At 34.3% G+C, this 17,961-nt stretch overlaps 1 protein-coding gene across 5 annotated transcripts in view; it reads right to left on the minus strand.

The window, feature by feature from the left end:
• Positions 1 to 17,961, minus strand: part of NIPBL (NIPBL cohesin loading factor) — a 151,795-nt gene that overhangs the window by 14,360 nt on the left and 119,474 nt on the right. For all 5 annotated transcript variants that reach the window (XM_054004299.1, XM_054004301.1, XM_054004297.1 and 2 more), the window contains 16 exons: positions 17,299 to 17,399; positions 16,135 to 16,273; positions 15,853 to 15,935; positions 14,677 to 14,809; positions 13,622 to 13,765; positions 10,029 to 10,118; positions 9,568 to 9,782; positions 9,364 to 9,466; positions 8,361 to 8,459; positions 8,123 to 8,269; positions 6,464 to 6,598; positions 4,971 to 5,069; positions 3,409 to 3,462; positions 2,442 to 2,550; positions 1,727 to 1,863; positions 103 to 243 (listed from right to left, as the gene is read on the minus strand). In XM_054004299.1, the coding sequence (XP_053860274.1) occupies positions 103 to 243; positions 1,727 to 1,863; positions 2,442 to 2,550; positions 3,409 to 3,462; positions 4,971 to 5,069; positions 6,464 to 6,598; positions 8,123 to 8,269; positions 8,361 to 8,459; positions 9,364 to 9,466; positions 9,568 to 9,782; positions 10,029 to 10,118; positions 13,622 to 13,765; positions 14,677 to 14,809; positions 15,853 to 15,935; positions 16,135 to 16,273; positions 17,299 to 17,399 (1,929 nt within the window). The remainder of the gene's footprint in view (positions 1 to 102; positions 244 to 1,726; positions 1,864 to 2,441; positions 2,551 to 3,408; positions 3,463 to 4,970; positions 5,070 to 6,463; positions 6,599 to 8,122; positions 8,270 to 8,360; positions 8,460 to 9,363; positions 9,467 to 9,567; positions 9,783 to 10,028; positions 10,119 to 13,621; positions 13,766 to 14,676; positions 14,810 to 15,852; positions 15,936 to 16,134; positions 16,274 to 17,298; positions 17,400 to 17,961) is intronic.

Raw genomic sequence — 17,961 nt, forward strand, 5'->3', positions numbered from 1 at the left:
TTTTTATGACTCAAAAGTTATCTTCATAATGAAGACAAGACTGTCTTTAAGCCCAAGTAATGTGAAAAGGAATCAATAGAATAGTAGCAATTAAAAACTTACTGTCATGCCATATTTGATGATGAGTTTCATGAGGTCTTCCTCAATAGTGGCAAGAAAGGTCTCACTTGGGTGCTCCATTAGTGGCACTACAAGCTCTAAGATTTTTGCAACATTGCAGATCACCATGAAATCATTCTGGGTCTGAAACAACAGCATTTATAGTATTTAATACTTCCGATCATGGATAAGCTAAGTAATATTAATATGTACTGACAGTTAAAAATTTCAACTTAATTAAGATATTTGGTAAAAATCTAAAAGAATATTTATATATTTTACATCTGCTATTAAATCACTTATTATTATTATGAAATCTAGTTCTGTTTACTGCAGGAATTCTGGGGGGAAAAAAGTCTGGATGAGCAGAATTACACCTCTTAGCAAGGCTGTGTCAGACCTGAGAAACTTTGGGTCTGATACTTTTCTGGAGTCTTACAAGAAATCTAGGAACTCTTCCTGAGATATGCACACTAGAGAAGACACAACACCTGAAAACAAGGTATCAGCAACAAAATGGAGTTGTGCTATGACTTAATGCACCTTAAACAAAAGGTAATAATGTTCACAAATGTAGAAAACACAATTAAATTACTACTGGTTTGCATTATCATGACTGTATGGAATCCATGGAAAACATCTGCTAAAGAGACATGTCGCTAGAAATTGACTAATCCAGTTTGCTAATCAGGATAGTATAAATCCTGAATGATAGTATCAAGCTATTTGACATGTTCAAGCTCTCAGTGGTAATTCTGTGATTCATCTCAACCATGTGTAAATACAAAACAAACCATTTGCAACCCACTAAATGAGCTGCAGCAAGTAAATACTTAGGTAAGTCTTTCCTATACTGTTTGTTCAGAAGCAGCTCTAAGAACTTGTTGTAAATGTACCTGGAAAATGTGGAAAATGCCTGTAAAGTGCCAGGCTGTATCTACAATCTAAGCTGGGAACAATTACCCCTTAAGCCTGCCCTGGGCAGCTCACCTATTGAAAAGCACTGCTGCCACCCACTCAGCTCATCCATCCTTGAGCAATGGGTGCATGATCCTGCCCTGCTCCTTTTAACCAATCAGGGGGGCAGATCAAAATGGCAGAAACCACTGCAAAGATTCAGAGACCTGAATGGGGGAGGTTTTCAGTGTAAGAGCTCTCTACAATGTCTTACCAGGGAATACAAGAGCACTAGAGTTAGAGATATGAGAAATGAAGTCTAGAAAAGGATGAAATAAGATTTTTTTCTTATATATTAGATCACTCTATCTTATGGAACCTTATCCTTAGTCTTAAGGTTCATATATTAAACATTAACTACTTTTAAGACTGCAATTGTAAACTAAAGCAATTCTAAGAAACTATTTCCTGAAGGGAGAAAAACTTGAAGAGGCAGCACAGGTTTCAGTTTCATTTGGCTGCAAAATATGGAGGTAGAACATTAGGGAGAACATCTTAAAAGCTACAGGGATCTTCAAAAAGATCCAGTAACTTCCAAAGCTATGATGCTCAGGAAAAGACTCCACAATTTAAAATTTTCTTTTCCTACCTTAAATTTCATCAAGTATACAAGACAGATGTTCATTTTCACGCTCAATTACCTAGGGAAAGACTGATTGTCTCTACTTACACTACATTTCGTGGTCAGGTATGGCTGCATGGTCATGGCATGTTTGACCATTAGCTGGGGCCTTATTTTGCTGAATAAGAACAAAGTGGTTATGCAAGCAACCAAGCGACCGGAATTCACACCTTTATTGTCAGAATCTGAAAAATATTAGAAAATACAAAAAGGATAGTAAGACCAAGTAATGTTTAAGCAATGAAAAACATATGGCCTAAACACTGTTTTGAGTATCGCTTTCATTGCATCTCTTTAAAGATCAAAACAGAATGTTCTTGTTAGAAACGGGAACATACTGTGTTAACATTTATATGTGACTACAAAAGACTTGAAAAAAGAAGCAAAGATGCATCAAAAACACCACCAGTTTTTAAACTCTTTACTGTAAATGTTAGACTAGCCCAGCCAATTATTCCTATTACAAATGTAGACTATACTAACGCAAATACAATTTGCCATGTTAGTTTTGATTTTAGTGATCTGAAAGTTTGAACCAGCTATTTTAAAAGCAATTCTACTATTGCGGTTAGCTAGTGAACATTAGGGAAATTTTATTATTACACAGTACTTTAAATTTCATCACTTAAGAACAATGATTTATTACAATCAGCTTTTAACAGAAATTCCAGAACAGTAACTTTTTGCAATGGAGTGATTTTAAAAACTGTTATAGTATCATTAAAAATTCAAAGGATTTTAACTGAATTTTAAAAAATATTACCTGATAAAGATTCTTCATATTTAAGAATGTGCTCGACCAAATTGTCAACAAGTTGAGTACAGGCTTTCTTCACAGGTTTATATGAGGCATCCTCTTCCGACTTCAACAGCTGTAGCAGATGAAACAGAAAATGGTTTAGTGTTAAAGCTACATTCATTTGCATAGAATATATGCTGGTTTTATAACAATTACTACAGATACACAAAGATTTTAGACTACAAAAGTATTTAATTCTCCATGAAACTTACATGGTGAAGAAAAAATCATAGGAAGTAAAAAACAACATAAGTAAAGAAAAAGTAATTGTAATAAAAATCCATAGTAATTCTCCTTATTTTTTGCATCAGGATGAAAGCTGCTTTATGCTTAATGAAATAATGCAGAAACTAGGAGGAGTTACAATATTTTAAAAATGCTTAGAGAAATAAAGTGCAAATTCAAAACAAATGTTTTTGACACTAAGCTAAAATAACAAATGAGGATCTAACACAGCTGTATGTCAACACTTTATTTAAACTTCTTACATATGAGTTTGGGTACTAAAATTGTGTCCATGAAGATTCTTCTAATATCTAAGAAGGACTGAGACCGTGTTACAGCCTTTTCTTCAGAGAAGAGGCTCTTAATGAAGAGGCTTTGATTTACTTGATAACTTATTTTCATGACACTCCAGGCAAGAGTGGAATCAAAGTATTTTCTTGCTTGAAAATTAACCAGTGCATGCAAGATGTGGAGAATGATAATACAGGTTAAGAGATATACCAAACCAAGCTCAATTCTTAGAAATATTTGTATTAGATATAAGTAGAATATAATGCAGAATTAACTTATACTCTGAAGATTCACTGCTTCTATAAATTGTGTAGAAAATACTTTGAATGTGAAAATACACTTATCTACTGTTTAAAATAACTTGGAACACTAAAATTCTAATGATTGTACTATACATTCAAAATTCATTACTTACATTTTGAAGAAGCTGTTCAAACCAATCATACCCTGTATCTCTACAAGCTGCAACCTGTAAGAATTTTTGAGAATAAAGTGGTTAATAAACAAGGCATCTGAGGAAAAATTATTTCAATACAGATGTCATCTCAAAAGACCAGCAAACATGCATACATTTCTATATGCATTAAAAACAATGGAGACCAGAAACTGTCTTCTGTATTTGAAAAATAGTTCCCACCGTTTTAGTGACTCCAGAATTTGTATTTCATACAACACAAAGCCTACATGCTTTACTGGAAACTGCTGTCCCTAGTGCAAAAATAATGCTTCCGTTTCATAGAAAATTTTGCACAAATTTATGTATAAATATAATCCTGACACTGCAAACGGACATGCATGTGTATCATAGAACCATAAGATCCCTTGAGCTGGAAGGGATCCACAGGGTTCATCAAGTCCCATCCCAGGCCCTGCAGAAGGCACCCCAAGAGTCACAGAGCATTGTCTAAATCTTCTTAAACTCTGTCAGGCTTGGTGCTGTGACCACTTCCCCGCAGAGCCTGTTCCAGTGCCCAGCCATCCTCTGGGTGAACAACCTTTTGCTTTTACCCAACCTAAACCACCCCTGACACAACTTCAGGTTATTCCTTTATGTCCTGTCACTGGGCACCAGGGAAAAGTACAGACACACACACATATTTATTTAGGTGTGTATATATATATATATATATATATATATATATATACATACATGTTTTTATATAAACAGAACAAGCCTTCACTGCTATCATATATCAGGAACAGCACCCAGATGGTTCAAATTAGAACTTGCAGAAGAATTGCAGGAGAACTGAGAATTGAACAGAAGTCAAATTGACTGACTTCTCAGACAGGAAGAAGGCAAACTAGACTATAATTAAAAAAAACTGTAAAGCAAAATGAGGTTTAAACCTATAGTCAGTTTTTAAATTTGAAATTTAGATCTTTGAAAAATTTATATTAAAACATCTTTTCAGCACAGTGGTTTTATATAATGTATTTTCACTACAAATTAAAACATTTTTATCTGAAATATATTTTGTTATTTTGGAGATATGCTGTTTAATTTGGTGCTCCTAAATAGTAAGATACAATTATGCATCAGTTTACTCTGAGTAAAAACATGACCCTGTATTTATTAAAACAGCTTATTAACTTCACCAAATAAAGATTATCAATTGGTTGAGGAAAATTTTCTTTTAGGAGACAAGTTCTTAGGTAGGCTTAACTATACGCTGCTAGTAGCAATTCCTGTAGAATGTTACATACAAGACAAAGTGGTTGTGTTTTAGCTGAACAAGTACTCAATAGAATCTGAATACAGTGTGGTCACAGTTATTATTGCAGATTAGTGAGCATTTAAAATTTCCATTTTAAAATTTCAATCACATGAATATTTTTGGCATACATTTCATGTCAGGAAATATAAAAAAGGAAACTGTCTGACATACTATTGTGTTCGAAAAAGTACAGATAACATTTCTAAGATACTAAAAACAAAACTGAATTTTGCACACAACTCAAATTTGCTTAACATACCACATCAGTGATGTTTAGTATTTTCCTTGTCATTGCTTCTTTGTCATGGTGTGGAGTTGGAGTAAACCAGAGCTTCTGGAATGTCTCATTTACTAATTTCTGAAGGAAAAGAAAATATTAGCAGAAATAAATAAACTTACATTGTTGCACAAGTATTATTTCTAATATATCCATAGAACAGATGTGCCGATGATCTGTGCCTTTTCATAAAGAATTACACAACTTAAATGAGCCTGTAGTAGGAAATGTTATCTGAGACAGACCCAGATCTACTATTACAGGACTTACACTCATCTCATGTCAAACTTCAGCAAAATGAAACAATGGGAACTGATGCTACAGTAAATAAAGTTACCATCTTTCTGCATTAATTGGTATTCCTCAGAAAAACACAGCTGAGAAGCTGACAACTGAACAAACAATCCCTACAGCAGAACTGCAGCAGCACTGGTAGGTTCCTCTAGTTTAGAAAACAGCTGTGACAAGGTGGGAAAGAGAGAGAAGCCAAGTCTCTACACTCAAATATAGGAAGTATGTTACCTTCCAATGTTTTTGAATGGAGGACAATATAGAATAGAAAGCAAGTAAATAAAAATTATTCCAAAATTACTTTCATGGAATTTTAAAAAACGTATTGAAGTTTATGCCTCATTTTTTCTTATTGTTAAAAAGGTAAGAGGAAGGAGGGGAGAGAACATGGTCATCCTCCCCTTCCAGCAGCACCTTGGCTCTAGCTGTTCATCTGATTGTTGATTAAGAGTCTTCTCAGAAATCCACTTTACACTAATGTACCTCAAGAGGTGAAAATATCTGCTACAGCTTTAAAATGTTTAAATTTTACTGAAAGGGTGATACAAAATTACTACAGCTGTGTCCCTAATTACTCAACAATTTAAAAATTATTTTGTCAAATTAAACAAAATAATCATTGTCAGCTTTATGATTTAACACATTATGTTAGGTTTGTGCCCTTCTGCAAATACACACTGCACAGAGGGTAGAGTATGAGCACATAAGCAACATTTCAAGGGGAATAACTGCCTCACTGAACATTAGCACAGATTAATACTTTATAATTACTTTATAATTAATACTTTATAATTAGATTAATACTTTAATAATTACATATGGCATATATTAATGTCAAGTAGTTAATTTTTACTTAAAATTTATTGATTTGCAGAAATCAAAGTTTTATATGCCAATTTTACTTGTTAGAAAAGAGAAGCACCAGAGAAAATACTTGTGAGAAGAAAAAAATCTCTGGAAAATATTCAAAAATTTTGATTATTAGCAAGAAGTTACAGAAAACAGAGGATAGAAAAGAGAGAAGTAAGTCAGAGAGAATTACAGAAAGCTAAAATATCAGCTCTTAAAAATTCATAAGTCATAAATATTAGAAAGGAGAAATGAAATACTTTTTTAATTTTGTCAAAATAGGGAAACACTAAAGTAACAATAATTAAAATTCTGAAGGATATGTTTCATTCTACCTTAATGCCTTCTTCATCATTGACTCTCCGAATCATTTTCACACACATTTCTGTAATTTTGGGAAAGGTTGGTTGTTCAATGCAGATATCCCTAAGTATTTTTATTACTCTTTTTCTGACACTGATACCAGTATCCTGTGAAAAGAATTACACTCTTGAAAACAAATCAGAAACATTAATTTATGTTCCATATTAATTAATATTTGAAGATCACCCAATTTGACTTGCAAAATTTATTTAGAAAAGGCAACTAAAATCTTCTGGAATGCATTTATAAAAAAGCTCAGCATAACTTGTTCTAAAGGCTCTGGCTGAGTTCCCAGAATGCTAAAACACTTTCTCCATCTACACCCTTCCATCTAAGAGCTCATGATATTGCAATTGTATAATCCATTTCTTTACTCAAGAACTTAAAAGCCAGATGTGGTGATGCTTTAGCTACTTTATTGAAACACACAAGGTCCCCTATAGATTTGGATAGTAATACTTTAAGCCTTTGGGTAAAGCTTATGGATAAGATACATGCAGGCAGTCATTTCCATTTTACTAGGCTTCATCTAAGGAGACAGATGAAGAGCTTCACTTCATATCACCTTACTCAAAATCTGTTGAATATGAATGTCAGGTTTAACTGCTTTATGTAGTATTATACGCACATGACCTACCTATCTCCAAAAGCCTTCACAAACTTGTTTTATCATGTAACTATTGCAAATATGTAGTACTTGACTAAAATCCTGACATGGATACTATAAGCTAATGTTATCTGACAGTTAAATTAACATTAAACACCTGGACAAAAAACACCACTTAAAAAAAAAAAATAAACCTTTCAAAATACTAAAAATAGCATAGAAATGCTGCCCTCAATGATCCATATTTCAGATTTCAAATATGCAACAAAATTCCTTATTTCACTTTGTCCTGGTTAAAACTAGGGTAGAGTTAACTTCTCAGTAGCTGTCACAGTGCTGTGTTTTGGATTCAGAATGAGAATGGTGTTGATAACACACTGATGTTTTGGTTTTGGCGAAGTTGTATTTATCCAAGTCAAGGAGTTTTTTTTTCCCTCCTTGTCTCATGTTCTGCCAATGAGGAGGTATGCAAAAGAAACTGGGAGGGAGCATACCAGGATAGGTGACCTGAACTGGCCAAAGGGATACTCCATAACATAGAATGTCATGCCTGGTATATAAACTAGGGGGAGTCATTAGAAATCACAGCCACTCTAGGTTTGAGAACAGGGCTCTGGCATTGGTCAGCAGACGTTGAGCCACTGCTTTGTGCATCAATGGTTTGTTTCCTTTTTATTATAATTATTTATAATTTTTATTGTATTTTACTTTATTTTCAATTATTTAATATTCTTATCTCAACAAGTAAATTTTACTGCAATCCTCCTGGCTTATTCCACCAGCGCGGGGGTAAGAGATGCAGGGGTTGAATGAGCAGCTGCATGATGTGTGCTAAACTTATATTGGGCTTAAAGCACAACACAGCTAATAAAGCCTCCCTAGAAGCAAGTGGTACATTTTACAAGGTTGTCCTTAAAAGCATGATGGCTCACATTCAAACAATTCCAATTTATTAAACAGGCTCAGTTAAAAGCAAATTTTCCAATGCCACTTATTTTACCATAAATACCACAAATCACCATACCAATATTCTTTCAATCAGCATGTCGTAATACTGTTCAGCAAGCTGAGGACGACAGAGCACAAATCGTCCAAGCAGCTCCACAGCTGCTTCTCGTACACTAGTGGAGTTATCCATTAGCCGCCCATGAACTCCTCGTTGCATATCCAGCTAAAAAGAACAGATGAAACAAAGATTCAGAATAAGAAATAAAGATTTATTTTAAAGGTGATATGTGCATGGTAGATATTTTCTTTTTTACCCTGGCTAGAATGCTGGGATCTACAGCAACAACCTCAGACAAACACTTCATGGCTTTTGTTCGAACAGCAATTGCATTTTCACCAAGTACACGCAGAATCTAGAAGATAACAAAAACAAATATTCAATTGTTTTGGGAAGGTACCAAATAATAATTAAGAGCAAAAATGCAGCACAATAACATGCATATAATATTACTAAAATATTAATAACTAAAAGCTGAATTTATCTACTCAGAGAATAAAAAGAAAGGTGCATGTAAGTGATTGGCACTGAAAACTGAACATGGATATTTACCATGATTTGCTACTTCTCTAAAATTGGTTATAAGGCTCTTAAATTCTACTTTTGTCATTCAGCTGTGGCTTTCACCATGGTTCTTTTAACAGCAAAGTTGGACATGGGCACTCTAAGAATGGTTCTATATGCAGATCAATTTAAGTAGGGCACTCTAAGAATGGCTCTGGATGCAGATCAATTTAAGTTCAGTACTAAACTACTAATGAATTTCAAACATGCCACTGTGCCAGTGTTAGTGCTCTTCTCCCAGAAAAAGCAAGAAACTACACTGGTCAAACAGCAGGTTACAAAGTGACAGCAATGTGCACTGTAAACAACTGGCCAATCTGGCTTTTACTTTCAAATCAAATTAAGCTCAATTTCTTAAATTAATCTTATCAAAGGAATAAGCATCTTACAGAAGCTGTGAAAATTATTTCAACATTTTGTAATGATCCTCTTACTGTGTGCATACAGTGATTTTGCCATAACCATACATGAATAAATCAAATAATGTGTGCACATTATAAGATACAAAACACATGCAAGAAAAAGAAACCTAATCACTTTTGCCATCAACGCAGAATATGAAAGCACATGGTGTTATCATGGCCTGTAAATACCTCTGCTCAACAATGGACAGATAATAGCATATGGCTGTGAAAGTTTTTGGAAGCAGAATCCAACTGTGTCTCACTGTACTAAGACTTCCAGTCACAGTTTACCTGTGTCAAATAAATATCGAAGCTCTGGGCAAACGGCCTCATAGAGGCCAAGTAGCGAACAATCAAACATGCATCTTCATAGTCCACAGTATCAGAATTCATCCTGAAATAAATTCCATGCGTTAATCAGGACACGTTCACAAAAAAATTATTTAAAACATCAAATGCATGGCTAATAAAGAAGAAAGTGGTACTGAAACATACTTTAATGTACTGAACTGAGACGGAGCAGTTTTAATGATGCTTCGAAGAAACTTTTTGCGACTTTCTGCTCTATGCATGATTTGTCCTGTTGTCTCAACATCTTTTGCATGATGAGTTCCTTCAGATGAATCCTCATCCTTCTGAGATTTAATTGCTTTTTCTGTCTCCATAGTTGTATCACGGAACCACTGAGCTACATAAAACTTCCGAGAAAACTGGAGAAATAGAGCAGGATGAACAGAAAACAAAACCAACAGATACAGAAAAAAAAAAATTAACAGATTTATGATGAGATTTAGGGAATCTAATGCATCAACATTATTTTGGAAAACACAATCAACAGTATATGTTAGGGTGACAATTTAACTGAAGCACTAATATATAATAAAAAAAAAATTTCTTCAGCACATGTTACTGAAATTATTTATATACATTCTTGATGAAAGAAAGCTGAAATTTACCACTAATGAAGCATCAATTTCTGTGTTCTCATCCAGATAATCTAGTAAAGCCTTTTGCAGCTGTTGAATTTCATCATCTCCTCCTGAAACCTGTTAGAAGTAGAAAGATAGTTATAAACAAGAATATTGCAGAGTCATAATTACCATCTGAAAATCTGCATGTCCACATATAAAATACATTGAAGTCAGTTGTTTGCATAATTGTACAGCATTACTAATTTTTTAACAAATTAGTTACAAAGTAAAAAAACATTAAGAGCAGAATAAGACTGGTTTTAAAACAGACTGATTTATTTGGTTCCTTTTCTTTCTATGGTCTTGCATGAGGACCCTCTGTCACAGAAAAATAAAAAAGGGCGAAACCCAGAAAACACCTTTGTTTCCTCAATATTATACAGAAACACCCAGGTCCTTGTGGTTGCTGATGTTACAGCAGAAAAAGGTATTATTCTTTTACTCCAAACTGAATGAGTTCAAGAGTTGAAAGCATGCCTACAAAACATATAACACTAATTAGGTATACATATACATATACATATATATATACATATACATATACATATACATATACATACATATAAAAGATACCTTGATGTGCAAATTTCTGGCCTTTGACAAACCTGAAATTCTGTACATAATTGGCTTAATATAAGGGGTGTTTGATACTTAACTGCCTAACTACTATCAAACAAATAAAAATACCAGAAAAAACAAAGAGAAACTGTGAAACCTTTAAAAAATAATATTCAATAATCAAAATAAAAGAATGTAGAAGAATAATTTTTGGCTTTAAATTCTCCAGCCAGAAAAAAAAATTCGCCAGCAATGAAAGTTCTAACTTAAAACCATCTTCAGTTCTGTACTAATAGCATTGACTGAGAATCTTGACATGTATGCAGCATGTAACATAGCTTGCAAACATCAGCAAGCAGAGAAAGGTAACATTAACAAGTCCAAAACATCTGTGTATAAACTAATGAAAAGCATGCACAAGTGTTCAAATAAACTAGAGAATCTATTTCTAAAAAGAAAATACTGTTTGAAAATGTCAAAACAGAATAGATTTTCCTCTAAAACTTATTCTATGAATCATGGGTCCAAACCACAGCAGGTAGCACTATGTGCATTTATCAACCATTGACTAGTATCGTAGTAATGATATCAGAGTGCAGTAGAAAATATCCAACAGAAGTATTCAATTTAGCAGGGAAGAAAAATCTGTAGAGTTGTGAGCTAATTTCTGAATAATTAACTTATAATATAAGTTTCTGATGACAACAGCAAATAGATTTTCTTATTTTCTTACCATTTGACCAGGTAAGTAAGGTCAGCTGTACTGTACGAATTGTTGCTCTCTTACAAATTTACAAGTAATACAACAGTCTACCCCGATATAGAACACTATAGAATAGTATAGAAGACGCTTTCTACAATGCATGGATGATACGGTCTACCATTAATGATGTTAAGTTTCCAGAGATATTGAAAAAAAAAATGTTTTAACACTTAATCGCCCACAGCAATTTTATTTTCTGCAGATGCCAATGCCTAGCAGCTACCTTATCCTGTAAAAACCTGAAACCAAACAGAAAAATTCAGGTCACTGCTCAGGTATGTATCTTTCTAGAATATTTTTCAATACTATTACAACTTCTGAGAGTAAAAAAAGAGAAAAGGATTCTTCTGAAATACTTACTAAGTATAATGTAAAATTGTCAGAATCACTGTCAACAGAGTCCCTTATCATACACAAGTATAAATTATATTACGCCATGGACATAAATATTTGACACTGCATGTTGTAGAATATTCTAACAGAAACAAATTATGGGAAGAATAAGCCTCATAAAGGAGTAGATGACTTTTACTCTTTAATCGAATGCCTGAAAAGTATAGAAGTTTTTCCTCCAATATAAATCTATTGGTCATTTTAAAATATGTGTAGTAGGTGTGTAGTCTTTTCAGGAAAGTGACAACAGTTCAGAAAGAAATGTATAGCGTCCACAAGAAAAATGCAAGTCCTCGTTTGTAAAAGGGCACATGGGAGATGGGATTTTCTCATATTATGTACTGTATAGAGCCCAAATGTATACTCTGCTTTAGCATATGTTGCCACTCCTGTAGAATTTGAGCAGCATCAGCAGAAATCCAAATATGGAGACTCTAATGAAAGACTTTGCATGCCTGGTTTTGGTAGTGAGGGAAGCTACAGGGGTAGCTTCTGTGAGAAGCTGCCAGATGTCCAGCAGATCCAGTCCCTGGTGGCTCCAAAGATGGAGGTGCTGCTGGCCAAGGCTAGGCTAATTAGAGATGGTGGTAATGTCTCTGTGATAACATATTTTAGAAGAAAGAACAAGAAAGTTATTGTTCAGATGTAATTGTGGCCAGGCATGTGAGAGGAACAATCCTGCAGACACAAGGTCAGTGAAGGAGGAGGGGGAGGAAATGCTCCAGGCACTGGAACTGAGATTCCTCTGCAGCCCCTGGAGGAGCCCATGCCAGAGCAGGTAGGTGCCTGAGAGGAGCCTGTGAGCCTGTGGGAGATCTGTGGGAAGAGGGCCCTGCTCCCAGGCTGGAGCAGCCTGCACCCCACAGAAGAGTGACCCACTGTTGCAGTGTTTGAAGGGTGCTGCTGTCCATGGGATGGACTCACACTGCAGTAATTTGCAGGGGGCTGCTGTCCATGAGATGGAGCCATGCTGGAGAAGTTCATGGAGAACTGTCTCCCGTGGGAGGGACCCCACGGTGCAGCAGGGGAATGACTCCTCCTCTCCCTCAGCAGGGAGAGAAGCCCGGGTGATGAACTGACCACAATCCCCATTCCCTGTCTCCTTGCACTGCTGCGGTAAGAGGTAGAGGGAAGGAGGGAATAGGGTGGGAAAGGTGTTTCTAAGGATTTATTTGACTTCTCATTATTCTGCTCTGGTTTTGTTAATAATAAATTCACTTCATATCTCTAAGTTGAGCCAGTTTTGCCTGTGATGGTATTTAGTGAGTGATCTGTCCTGGTCCTAATCTCAACCCATGGACCCTTCCTTACTTTTTCTCTCCTCTATACAGCTGCAGAGAGAAGACACAGCATCTTGGGTGAGGGCCTGGCATCTGGCCAGCATCAACCCACTACAGACACATATGCAAGTTCCGGAAAAAAAACACCCCCAAAACGTCAAATTATACAATGTAAAAACTAAACCGGCAAGACTAATAGATTAACTCTCTAAAGTATGTACTTGAGTGCCAGAAACTCAGGTTCCACTTCGCAATAGCAAATGCAGGTTCATATGCATTTTTAAGGCCTCTTAAGATAGAATCCAACTGTTACTCCATTATTTCCACAGTATTGTCACAAGAAAACTGACTAACCACTGTAATTAATTAATTTATAGGATCACTACAGAAATGGTGCAATCCTTTTGCACATGGGTTAAGACATGAGTTAACAAATGTGATACTTATAAATTGTGTATATTTGATTCAGAAACCTAAACAGTGAATTAAGACTGATTCTCCATAATGTCAGTTTTTCAAGTATTCAGATTTCAAGTATTTGAATGGATAGATCTCCATCCGGCTGCCCTGGATGTCTCACACACCTGTTTGAGGATTCTGGCTAAAGATCCTTGATCCATTTTGCTAGTGACTGCATCTTTCCTCAGTCTTGCCGCTACAGTTCCAAGATAGTCAAGAGATGCAACTCTTAATGCCATTTCTGTCGATTTGTTACTGAACTGGTGAACCTAAGAAAAGCAAAATAGACATTTAAAAATAAATATTTATTTATGCCACAGAGATTCTTCTCACAAAAGATTGCTTTACCTTATTAAAATTTCCACCTAACTTCCATATTGCATAAAATTATATAATTTACTATTAATTCACACATATATTACTTACTTTATATAAATATTTCTTTTTTATTGAGTCTCTCTTGCTCAACAAATATGTCTGTCAGAGTTTTTAAAATACATATTTTCATTACACAAACTGGACAACTAGCACAGCGGATTTCCAACAGCAGAGATTTTAAGCACCATAATGCTACCTCCTCATTATTCACACAAATATAAAGCTACATTTTACCAAGAACAAGACCATACAGTACTTCTTCAAGAAGCAGCTCAAATTACTAAATTAATTACATTATAATACTGAAGAGCAACACTCAAAAAACATACTAACACAAGCATTCCCATTCTGTAAAATGCCATATGCATTTGTTGTAGTTGTAAAAAACCAATCCAGTGAGCTGCTTTCTGGTTCTGTGCAAAGGGAATAGTCCAGAGAAGAGACTTAATATGTATAAATACAGCGGTTAGTCTGACTTTACTCCAGATAAATACATGCACTTATAAGATGCTATGAAATGACAGTGTTTAATGTTGAAAATATAATCAAATAATGAATCTGGACTTCCATGAGAAACTATACATACAATTTTTAACAAGTTCCATATGATTGATTCTCTAACCAAAATTCTATTATTTATGTATTGCATAGTAGTGTTACATGCAAGGAAATCCTTATATGCTGCATGTGTGTCAACAATCAGAAAGCATTCCTACAGTAGTAGTGTTTATTTAGCAGAAATAAACAAGTCTTCACTGTAATAAGGAATGAATTCATATAGTTAAAAACAAGAATCCCTTACCAATAGCCTTCCTAGTAAGCTAAGTAGCAACTCTGCAGCTGGCCATTCTGGTTTATTGACTGTTGAAAGAAGATCTTGAATAAAGTTCTCAAACAGTGGCCTGTAATCTTCCTCCCCTTGCTTGCTGCCACACCTGTTAACAAGAAAATGCTTTTTGTAAGCAAATTCAACAGTCATATAAAGTTTTTATTCTGATATAAACAGAAGTAAATCTATGTTTAATCAGAAAAAACAGTTTTATGCAATTCCAAGAAAACAAATCTGAAATACTAGCAGAAAATTTGTTTTATTTGCTTGTAGAAAAATAGCTTAAACAGTTATCCCTCCAAGTTGCGCTGGAAATAAAGCAGCTAATCTATGACAGCAGAATTTTGTTGCTAAGATTTTTATTTTTAGCTTTGCATTAAAGTCTGTATTAACTTGGATAGACAAAGTAGGTAGAATTACAAAATTGAAGCTAGAGTAGGATATTTAAGAGTTGGTATGTTTATATTCTTTAAGCTTGATTTCGTTTATGTGATAGTGATAGCACATCCCAGTATTACGCTTCACAAAGGTTACAATCAGAACGCTAAAAGAACACCAGCCAACCAACCAACAAATCAAATCAACAACAAAAAACCACCAAAAGTTAACATTCCTGACACTTTTTGACTTCTATATATCATCCCTAAGTTTAACATCAGAAGCATGCAATTGCTAAATGGCTTATTAAATAGCTTTTCAGTAGAAATGAATACAATAGAAACCTAAAGACTTGTTCTTTGAAATCCTATAGTTAATTTAGGTACATTTGTTATTCCTTTTTCAGTTAGTGACACTCTTAACTTTAGCTCAGTGAAAGTAATAATTCGGTGATCAGATTTTTATATCTGATCACTGAATCAGCATGATTTCACCACTTAAATATTTGCTCAGCCTTCAGGTAAGTTAGAGACCCATAATAAAGGAATCCTACATGAAATGTGATACAGCTTCTTAAATGTATGAACAACACTCTGCAGAATTTCTCTTCTATAGACATTTTTGTCTAGGCAAGAAGCTCTCTTAGGGATTTATAAAGTATATTATTATAAATAACTTTATGAATAGGTATTTGTCACTGTTCAGTGGCCAGGTTTTAAAGTATTCATTTGGAGTTGGGTTTAATACACTAAAGAATGCAACAGTACTTACTTCTTAAGAAAAATAGAAAGGAAGTTTTGTGCCGTCCTCATGGCTGTTTCATATGAGTTAGTAATAAGCACATCTTGATCCACCTAAAAATAACAAGATACATTTGTCTATTATCTCAGCATAGATCTATGATTTCCAGATCAGCATTTCTTATGCATCAAAAAATTACAGCAGACCTAAAATTACAATACTTGATTACTACAGCACTGTAGTAAAGTATTATACCTACGAACACACATTTCTGCACACAAACATAAAGAAAGGCTTTTAAAAATATCTTACTTTCTTGTTTGAGTCCTCCTCCGAATTAGAATCCTTTTCTGCTGATGGTAAGTGCACCACACACTGAATAAGTTGCAGAACTAGTGCTGTTACCATCTGAATGTACATAGGCTCTCCATCAGTGTCACTGCTGTTTAACCTGTTAATAACAAAAGACAGCTTTAACACTAAAAGTAAACAAAAAGGACAAAACACAAGAAAAATTTTTGCTCCTAAGTAGTATCTTTCAAAAATTATTTGAAAGGTAGATATTTCACACATTATAGGTATTAATCTATTCATTTGCTTGTTTTTATGCAGTGCAACATTTGACCTAACAAAACCAGTAAGTATTATTCTTGCAAGAAGATGTGAACTGAAGTAGCACACAGTTCACTGACTGACACAGCTACAGGAATATTTAATAAAACAAACATCTACCTGTTAAAATACTTAATAATACTTAAACAGCTTATTATGTATAATACCATGTTCTCTCCAACACAACACAACCAAACACACCAAACTGTTGCTGTAATAATTTTTCTGTAGTATTTAGTGTATGTGAAATGTATAGGACTTTCAGAAAAGAGAAAATAATGACCATGACCTACACTGATTTTAACAAGGGCTACACCTACAATAATCTGCAGAAGCATTGCATATTACAAACTTCAGCAGGCAACTGTCTTAAATTGGTAAGAAGACTATGTTTCTCCCTGATGTAACCTCAGAAATAGTATGAGTTTACTGCCCATACACACACACCAACACCATCTTATTGCTACACTTAACAACATCAAAAGGTGGTAAACTCTGACATGTGAGATGATATGGATATGAAACTTTTTCCTTCCTGAAAAGAGTGCTCTGAGTGTATCCTCAAAGCAATTCAGCCAGAATTTTCCTACAAAGATTTAGCAATGAAGAAATTATGTAACTCCATACAAACAGAATTAAAGAATTGACCCACAAAAAATAATCCTCAACACACACTAACATTACACTCATTCACATTCTTAGTGAGAAAAATAATGTTTCAATTATTTCTGTAAGTAGGCACTAAAGTGATAGCATAAAACTGAGCAATTATTACGTTTGTCAAACAATTTGTTTTGAAATCTCAACCTGCAAAAACCTATAAATGCTATAGTCTACAAGTTATTAATTTAGATCAGAAGTTACCTGAAGTTTCTCAAACTCCTCTTGCTGGTTGGTAGTCGCGCAAGGGAAGTGAAAATTTCTTCTAATATTAGCTGTCTGTGTTTTTCATACCGGGAGAACACCTATTTAATAGTTACAGGATTATTAGACAATGATTTATTGTTACATAAAATATAGGTTTCTAAATATATTGTAAATAATTATATGACAGCATACACTTCACATGATGCTTCAATAAATTACAAATCACCTTATTGTTATTGAGTTGTTTTCTCAATGCAAGCATTTCTGTAAAAAATAATTAAAACTTTTCCAAATAGAGATTTAAAAAAAATCTTTATATGACATAAATGTGTAACAGGTCTTGAAAATAACTTCTATTTAAAATATTTTTGTCAATGGTATAACACACTACATTGGAAAGTCAAACAGTATAATACTAAGTTTTTGGACTTAGTATTTACTTCTCTAAGTACAAAGAAAAAACTTTGTCATAACACAATTTATGTGAACACATGTAGGTTGTAGAGTACAGTTTTACTTCATATGCCAGGCTTTAATATTGATGCTTGACGTGATATGTTCTTTCAATTTACAGAATCAGAACTGTTGATTTTGCCACCCCTTTTGTTTGGGCAGAACACTGAAGTATATAATTCTTACAATGATTAAAATCTCCCACTT

This window comes from Vidua macroura, chromosome Z (genome assembly GCF_024509145.1).
Source record: "Vidua macroura isolate BioBank_ID:100142 chromosome Z, ASM2450914v1, whole genome shotgun sequence".
NCBI lineage: Eukaryota > Metazoa > Chordata > Aves > Passeriformes > Viduidae > Vidua > Vidua macroura.